At 50.0% G+C, this 9,378-nt stretch overlaps 1 protein-coding gene across 1 annotated transcript; it reads right to left on the reverse strand.

Annotated features, from left to right (window-relative positions):
• Positions 1 to 1,005: 1,005 nt before the first annotated feature.
• TEKTIP1 (tektin bundle interacting protein 1) lies at positions 1,006 to 6,564 on the reverse strand. Its single transcript, XM_083484231.1, has 4 exons — positions 6,218 to 6,564; positions 3,361 to 3,590; positions 2,446 to 2,571; positions 1,006 to 1,175 (listed from the first exon to the last, which is right to left on the reverse strand). The coding sequence occupies exons 1-4, from the start codon at positions 6,313 to 6,315 to the stop codon at positions 1,027 to 1,029; spliced, it is 603 nt and encodes a 200-aa protein (XP_083340357.1). The 5' UTR covers positions 6,316 to 6,564; the 3' UTR covers positions 1,006 to 1,026.
• Between the last annotated feature and the right edge of the window lie 2,814 nt (positions 6,565 to 9,378).

Here is a 9,378-nt window from a genome sequence, read left to right on the forward strand (position 1 = left end):
TCAGGTTAAGAACTTTGCTTCAGGATGAGAACAGAAATCGGGCTCCGGCGGCACGGTGGCAGCGGGTGGCCCCATTAGCTAAAGTGGTGCTTCAGGTTAAGAACAGTTTCAGGTTAAGTATGGACCTCCGGAACGAATTAAGTACTTAACCCGAGGTACCACTGTACTATAAAATAAATAAGATAATGTTGTAGATAATAAAAAGTAAAATGATTTTTCCCCCCTTCTCTGCACTGATGATAGTCATTGTTTGGTAAAAGGAAAAGGGACCCCTGACCATTAGGTCCAGTCGTGGCCGACTCTGGGGTTGCGGCGCTCATCTTGCTTTACTGACCGAGGGAGCCGGCGTACAGCTTCCGGGTCATGTGGCCAGCAGGACTAAGCCGCTTCTGGCCAACCAGAGCAGCGCACGGAAACGCCGTTTACCTTTCCGCTGGAGTGGTACCTATTTATCTACTTGCACTTTGACGTGCTTTCGAACTGCTAGGTGGGCAGGAGCAGGGACCGAGCAACGGGAGCTCACCCCATTGTGGGGATTCGAACCGCCAACCTTCTGATCGGCAAGTCCTAGGCTCTGTTGTTTAACCCACAGCGCCACCCATGTCTCTATTGTCATTGTTTGGGTGGGGGACTTTTATCCATTTCTGCAGTCACACAACCAGTCCATCGGTAGCTGAACTGGGTTCCAAAAACAAACAAACCGAAAAAGCCTCAAAAACAAAATAAATAGCAAAAACCAAAGCGCCAAACTTAATCCATTCCGGAAGTCCGTTGGACTTGCGAAATGTTCGGAAACCGAGGCGCGGCTTCTGATTGGCGGAAACAACAGCCAAGAGCCGCGTCGGACGTCCGGCTTCCGAAAAACATTCGAAAACCAGAACACACACTTCCGGGTTTTCGGAGTTTGGGAACCAAGGTGGGCGTTGGCACAGCTTTGCCTGGAAAGGGACTCAGGCCCCCACCACTAATTTCCGGCACAAAGGAGGATACCGGGGTCACGCGAAGCAGCGGGGGGAAAGTTTTTTACTAGTGCTGGTGTTTGGTTGAAGGCTGTCGGTCAAACATCCTCCAGGTGCGATAGTCTTTGGCGGTGAACATTGGAGTGTGGATGGTCAGGTGTGGCACGTATCCGGGCTTCCCCTTCAGCTCCTCGGGTCCGCGGTTGCGGTTGACCACTGGGAGAGAAGAAAGACAGAAAATTGTAGATCTCAGGCAGATCCTGGGGTGCAGAAGGTCCCAGATAGGCCCAGGAATGTCCCCGTCCCGAAACTTCAGAGATCCTCTACAAAGAGGATCCCAGTGGCGGGACTATAGAAGGCAACGTCCGATGTTCCCGTTGAAATCGGGTTCATAAGGACTAGGATGCTTTTGAATTCTGGTGCTGGAGGAGACTCTTGAGAGTCCCATGGACTGCAAGAAGATCAAACCTCTCCATTCTGAAGGAAATCAGCCCTGAGTGCTCACTGGAAGGGCAGATCCTGAAGCTGAGGCTCCAAGACTTTGGCCACCTCAGGAGAAGAGAAGACTCCCTGGAAAAGACCCTGATGTTGGGAAAGATGGAGGGCACAAGGAGAAGGGGACGTCAGAGGACGAGATGGAGGGACAGTGTTCTTGAAGCTGCCAGCATGAGTTTGACCAAACTGCAGGAGGCAGTGGAAGACAGGAGGGCCTGGCATGCTCTGGTTCAGGGGGTCACAAAGAGGCGGACACGACTAAACGACTCAACAACAACTACTGACCGCTGTTTTGTTTCTTTAGCTTGGCCGGAGAGACCCGCGGGGATTTTTCCTTATCAGGCAGAACACACCCCTGAGTCTTAGGACTGCCACAACCTTGCCCATAGAATCATAGAGTTGGAAGAGACCACAAGGGCCATTGAGTCCAACCCCCTGCCAAGCAGGAAACGCCATCAGAGCACTCCTGACATATGGTTGTCAAGCCTCTGCTTAAAGACCTCCAAAGTAGGAGACTCCACCACACTCCTTGGCAGCAAATTCCACTGTCAAACTGCTCTTACTGGCAGGAAGTTCTTCCTAATGTTTAGGTGGAATCTTCTTTCTTGTAGTTTGGATCCATTGCTCCGTGTCCGCTTCTCTGGAGCAGCAGAAAACAACCTTTCTCCCTCCTCTATGTGACATCCTTTTATATATTTGAACATGGCTATCATATCACCCCTTAACCTCCTCTTCTCCAGGCATGCAGACAGGAAGGCAAAGCAATCTGAGAAACAGACTGAGAAGGAAAAGAAGGGGTTGTTTCCCCCTAACCCCCACCCCATCACCACCAGGGAGGGTCACTTTAAAAACAGAGATCAGCAGACACAACGTTAGCAAATTCAAGGACGGTCTCCGGGAAATGGGGACGCCTGGAAACCTTACTTTTAAACCCGCTGCTTTGCTCCAGAGAACGTCCCAGCCCCTCTCCCAGGTTCCCCCTCCTCCTTACCAAATTCCTTTCCGAGAATGGGTCTGTCCCTCCACATGAATGCCCCCCACCGCGTCTTAGGGCTCAAGTATTGGGCGGGGACGATGGGGTCGAAGCAACAGCTGTCTTGCAGATGTTGAGCGTACGCTGGAAGAAAACGGAAGACACAGATTTGAGCCCACCTCGTGCCGCTGCAGCAGAAAAGGCCGCCGCTTTAATTTCTTTCTCTCTCTCTCTTTGGCAGAGGTGGGGAGCCTTAAGATCTGGCAAGAGTCCCTGTTTGGCCCACTGGCCATTTCCCCAAAACCATGGCCACCTGCCCCACAAATGGGGCAAATTGGTATGCACAAAGCAAGTTCGTCAAACCTTGCAGGAAGCAGCTAGCTGACGGACTAGGGCAGGCATAGGCAAATTCAGCCCTCCAGATGTTTTTGGACTACAGGACCGCCTCTCCTGGTCTGCCCCACAAAAGACCTTAAGGTCCAAAAATGACCACACTTTGGAGGTCCCAAGTGGCAAGGTGGTTAGATTGCTCTCAAATTTGTTGTTGACAAAGGAGAGCTTAACGTATAGGTAAAGGTAAAGGGACCCCTGACCATTAGGTCCAGTCGTGGCCGACTCTGGAGTTGCGGCACTCATCTCGCTTTACTGGCTGAGGAAGCCGGCGTACAGCTTCCGGGTCATGAGGCCAGCAGGACTAAGCCGCTTCTAGTGAACCAGAGCAGCGCACAGAAACACCGTTTACCTTCCCACCAGAGTGGTACCTATTTATCTACTTGCACTTTGACGTGCTTTCGAACTTCTAGGTTGGCAGGAGCAGGGACCGAGCAACAGGAGCTCACCCCATTGCGGGGATTCGAACCGCCGACCTTCTGATCGGCAAGCCCTAGGCTCAGTGGTTTAACCCACAGCGCCACCCGCGTCCCTGGACCTTACCAGCTGGTAGATTCCTTTCTCTGTGGTCGTGCCACTTCTGCCAGCGGTAATAAGCCTCGCGGCCGATGGGGTCGGTGAGGGTGTACCAGGCGTTGCGGTTGTGGCTGTTGGTCAGCCCCGTATACCAGGTCTGGGGGATGGCATCCCACCCCATTGGAGTGTACTTCCAGCGAACGGCCTGGCGGAGAATGGGGGGGTTCCGCGGACCCCTCAACGTCAGGTACTCATCGCTGCGTCCGGGGAGAGGAAAGAGACATTAGCCGGGCACCCACAAAGGATCCATCAGTTCCACACTGTTAACGGAGAAATCCGAGGGCTCCCTTGGACAAAAAACAAGGACACCAGCCAGGAATACCAGAGCAAAACAGCAGCCAGTAGGCTTGGTCTTGATTGAAGACCCTCGAGACAGGACTCCCACCTGCCACCAGGTGGAACAGGATGGAAGCCCCAAACAAAAGAGAACCCCAACTTTTATTAGCTGCTAATCCCCATGTTAAAGGTAAAGGGACCCCTGACCATTAGGTCCAGTCGTAACCGACTCTGGGGTTGCGGTGCTCATCTCACTTTATTGGCCAAGATAGATAGATAGATAGATAGATAGATAGATAGATAGATAGATAGAGATAGATGATAGATAGATATAGATGATAGATAGATAGATAGATAGATGATAGATAGATAGATAGATAGATAGATAGATAGATAGATAGATAGATACAGATGATAGATGATAGATAGATAGAGATGATAGATAGATGATAGATAGATAGATATAGATAGATAGATATAGATAGATATAGATGATAGATAGATGATAGATAGATAGATAGATAGACAGATAGAGAGAGATAGAGATAGAGAGATAGAGATGATAGAGATAGAAATAGATGATAGATAAAGAGATAGATGATAGATGATAGATAGATAGATAGATAGATAGATAGATAGATAGTGCTTTTTCTTGGGGGACGCAGGGGGACGCATACCCCAAAACATTTTGTGAATCTAAGTTTGGCCTCATTGAGGGGCAGTATTTCAATATGAGTAGGAAAATGAGAATACCCCATAACATTTTTTTAAGAAGGAAAAAAAAGCACTGTCTATATATACGGTGGTACCTTAGTTCTCAAACGCCTTGGTCCTCAAACAACTTGGAACCCAAACACTGCAAACCCGGAAGGAAGTGTTCCGGTTTGCGAACTTTTTTCAGAAGCCGAACGTGCTCCATTTTGAGCGTTGAGCTTCCATTTTGAGCATTACGCTGAGGTCTGTCTGTTTTTGCTATTCCTTTTGCGTTTTTGCTTTTGCGGCTCTTTTTCGTCTTGTTTTTGTGGCTGTGTGGAACGCAGTTCAGCTACTGATTGATTGCGCAGCTGCAGTGCATTGTTTATCGCTTTCGTTTTATGGATCAGTGGCCTTGTTAGATAGCAAAATCCATGTTCAATGGCTGTTTCAGGGGTTGTTTTTTAAAGTCTGGAACGGATTAATCCGTTTTGCATTCCTTTCTATGGGAAAGCGCGCCTTGAGTTTGGAACGCTTTGGTTCTGGAACGGAATCGGCTGTCCGAAGGAGGCCTAGACTACAATTCATTTAATAAGAGCCAGACCTCACCTGGAGTACTGTGTCCAGTTCTGGGCACCACAGTTCAAGAAGGACACTGACAAACTGGAACGTGTCCAGAGGAGGGCAACCAAAATGGTCAAAGGCCTGGAAACGATGCCTTATGAGGAACGGCTAAGGGAGCTGGGCATGTTTAGCCTGGAGAAGAGGAGGTTAAGGGGTGATATGATAGCCATGTTCAAATATATAAAAGGATGTCACATAGAGGAGGGAGAAAGGTTGTTTTCTGCTGTTCCAGAGAAGCGGACACGGAGCAATGGATCCAAACTACAAGAAAGAAGATTCCACCTAAACATTAGGAAGAACTTCCTGACAGTAAGAGCTGTTTGGCAGTGGAATTTGCTGCCCAGGAGTGTGGTGGAGTCTCCTCCTTTGGAGGTCTTTAAGCAGAGGCTTGACAACCATATGTCAGGAGTGCTCTGATGGTGTTTCCTGCTTGGCAGGGGGTTGGACTCGATGGCCCTTGTGGTCTCTTCCAACTCTAGGATTCTATGATTCAGTGTGTCCTAATGGTTAGAGTGTCAGGCTGTGACCCGGGAGAGCTGGGTTCGAATTCCCACAAAGACGTGAAAGGCTCATTGGGTGACCTCGGCCCAGGCACCATCTCTTAGCTTAACCTACCTCACAGGGTCATTAGAAGAATTAAATGGGGAGGGGAAGAACTATGAACATTGCCTAGGAACCTCTTCAGAAGACAAAAAGGAGCTATATAAATACGATAAATGAAAATAATGTCGGGTTGCCCTATTTCAAAAATTGAAAATCCAGATTTTTTAATTTTTGGGTTGTTGCAAGGATGAAATGGGAGGGGGAGGAAGTTTTCTGAGCTATTTTTTAAATAGGAAATTCACCCCCCCCCCAAAAAAAAACTCCCAACAGTTCAGACATGGGTTGCCATAGGCCTAGATTTTCCCGGACATTTTAAAACGACCTTCAGAAATCCCAGAACAGGTCTGGGAAATTTCGTTACGGCAGCCCTGGGACGACGAGAGAAACGCACTCTTCGCGCGCTCAGAGGCACTCGCGTCTCAGATGCCCGGCAGCATTTAAAACGGGAGTCCCTGGACCCAGGAATCAAATCTGGTGATCCTTTAAGAGTTCAAACGAAATCCTGCAAAACGGGCCACGTTTTATAAAGCAGCGTTCCGGAGATTTATTAAAACTTGTCCAAAAAAAATATTATTATTTTTGGCACCTTAATTGGGAAGAACAGAAGGGCAGGAGACAAAAGACTCACCTGTACAGTGGCGTCGGGTAGTCGGTCTCTAAGGAGACCTGGGGCACGTAGGGTCTGTTCAGCACCAGATCCCGATAGTTGAGACACTGGAGATCCATTTTGGGGTTGCAAGGAGCCCCCTCCGACTCCAGTCCAGGCTGGTTTGCAAGAGGAGGGGACCTAGCTCAGTTTCCTATAGTCCTTGAAGGGTGAGAGGAGTTCGTCCATCATTGTTTGCTAGACAAACCTTTCATAGCAACCATTCCCTTAGCAACGAAAGGCAGGCAAGCAGCCCGGGTCAGAGGGGGTGATGGCGAAAGATTACAGCCCTCAGGTGTGCCTGGAGGCGGTTGGAGGATGGATGGTGGCTCATGGATAGAGGTTGAATCCTGACAAGACAGAAGGACTGTTTTGGGGGGACAGGGGGCGGGCGGGTGTGGGGGACTCCCTGGTCCTGAATGAGGTAACTGTACCCCTGAAGGACCAGGTGCGCAACCAGGGAGTCATTCTGGACTCACAGCTGTCCATGGAGGCGCAGGTCAGTTCTGTGTCCAGGGCAGCTCCATCTGGTACGCAGGATGAGACCCTCCCTGTCCGCGGACTGTCTGGCCAGAGTGGTGCATGCTCTGGTTATCTCCCGCTTGGACTACTGCCATGCGCTCTCCGTGGGGCTGCCTTGGAAGGTGACCCGGAAACTACAACTAATCCAGAATGCGGCAGCTAGACTGGGGGCTGGGAGTGGAGACCATAGAACACCGGTTCTGAAAGACCTACATTGGCTCCCAGGACGTTTTCGGGCACAATTCAAAGGGTTTGTGTTGACCTTGAAAGCCCTAAACGGCCCAGTATACCTGAAGGAGCATCTCCACCCCCATCGTCCAGCCCGGACACCGGGGTCCTCCTCCTGAGGGCCTTCTGGTGGTTCCCTCCCTGCAAGAAGCGAGGTTACAGGGAACCAGGCAGAGGGCCTTCTCGGTGGTGGCCCCCGCCCTGTGGAACACCCTCCTGTCAGATGTCAAGGAAATAAACAACTACCTGACTTTTAGAAGACATCCGAAGGCAGCCCTGTTTAGGGAAGCTTTTAATGTTTGACGTTTTGTCGTGTTTTTAATATTCTGTTGGGAGCCGCCCAGAGTGGCTGGGGAAACCCAGCAAGATGGGCAAGGTATAAATAATAAATTATTATTATTTCATTATTATTACTTGGTCGTTTCTGGGAAAGGAAAAGGCTGGGGAACATGCCCGACAGAAATCTGGAGTGGAGTCCCTAAGGCGGTTGGATGGTGCCTTGTCCGCCTCTTTCTGGCAACTAGGTAAGGTAAAGGTAAAGGACCCCTAACCATTAGGTCCAATTGCGGACGACTCTGGGGTTGCAGCGCTCATCTTGCTTTACTGGCCGAGGAAGCCAGGTCATTTGGCCAGCAGGACTAAGCCGCTTCTGGCGAACCAGAGCAGCGCACGGAAATGCCGTTTACCTTCCCACCGGAGTGGTACCTATTTATCTCCTTGCACTTTGACGTGCTTTCGAACTGCTAGGAGCAGGGACCGAGCAACGGGAGCTCACCCCGTCATTGCGGGGATTCGAACCACCGACCTTCTGATCGGCAAGTCCTAGGCTCTGTGGTTTAACCCACAGCGCCACCGGCGGCAACTAAGCTGGTACCAAATGTCTTGCTCTGCTTTCCTTCGGACCCCATCTTTGAGGCCAAGGGGGGGTCTCGTCGTCTGAGCAGCCCAGGAACCCCCCGACACACGGCCCAAGCTTGCGCCTCGGGGAAATCACTTTGGGGCCGCTCACGCAGCAGTTTGGCTTCACCCCCGGAGGCGAACTCCATTGTCTCCTGAGACGGACAGATGCCGACACAGCAACAAAGTGAAACGAAGCGGAAAGGCAGAACTTGAGATGTCTCCATCTTCTCCTTTGGTGGAAATCAAAAGAGCCGTTGTAGGTGCAGCTAGGCAAGCCCCTAGCTCCCACTTGCTCTCCGAAGACGCGTTGAGTGGACCTGAGAAAAGTTGCAGGATCATGGCCTTCCTGGTGCAGTATCCAATCCCCACGCCCTGGATTGCTGGTACTTATGACCACTTCTCTCCAAAGGAGCATCACTGACAGGTACAGTGGTGCCTTGGTTCTCAAACGCCTTGGTTCTCAAATGCCTTGGTTCCCAAATGCCGAAAACCCGGAAGCGTGTGTCCCGGTTTCTGAATGTTTTCCGGAAGCTGAACGTCCGCTGTGGTTGTTGGCTATTGTTTTTGGGGCACCTGCGCCAATCAGAAGCCGCGCCTCAGTTTCCAAACATTTCGGAAGTCAAACGGACTTCCGGAACGGATTAAGTTTGGCACTTTTGTTTTTGCTATTTATTTTGCGGGCTTTTTTGCTTTTGTGACTATTTGGAACCCAGTTCAGCTACTGATTGCGTGACTGCAGAAATGGATAAAAGCCCCCCATCCAAACAATGACTATCATCAGTGCAGGGAAGAAAAAAATAATAATTTTGATTTCTATCATCTAGAATACTGTCTTATTTATTTTACAGTACAGTGGTACCTCGGGTTAAGTACTTAATTCGTTCCGGAGGTCCATACTTAACCTCAAGCACTTTAGCTAATGGGGCGTCCTGCTGTCACCACGCCGCCGGAGAAAGATTTCTGTTCTCATCCTGAAGCAAAGTTCTCAACCTGAAGCACTATTTCTGGGTTAGCGGAGCCTGTAACCTGAAGCGTATGTAACCCCAGGTACCACTGTAGAGTACACTGATTATTGCTTTAATTCTATGGATCAATGGTCTCGTTAGATAGTAAAATTCCGGTTCAATTGCTGTTTTAGGGGTTGTTTCTTAAAAGTTTGGAACGGATTAGTCCATTTTGCATTGCTTTCTATGGGGAAAGCAGCCCCTTGGTTTTGGAACGCTTTAGTTTTGGAACGGATTAAGTTTGAGAACCAAGGTACCGCTGCTACACCCTCTTTCTCCGGGCCACAAACCCCTTGTTCTCCTTGCTCCCCCACCCTCCCAGGGCAGAAAGCAACTTTGAACTCTTGTTCTGGGGGCGGTAGATAGAGGAGAGGGTTTAAATTCTATTCATGGCTCCTCCCACTTTTCAACTGGCCCCACCTACCACATCACATCTCTGTCCTAGGAGAGAGGCCACAGGTAGGCGCATAGCTGTCAAGCGTCCCTTAT

The sequence above is a fragment of the Podarcis liolepis genome, assembly GCF_965112155.1.
Source record: "Podarcis liolepis genome assembly, chromosome: 18".
Taxonomy (NCBI): domain Eukaryota; kingdom Metazoa; phylum Chordata; class Lepidosauria; order Squamata; family Lacertidae; genus Podarcis; species Podarcis liolepis.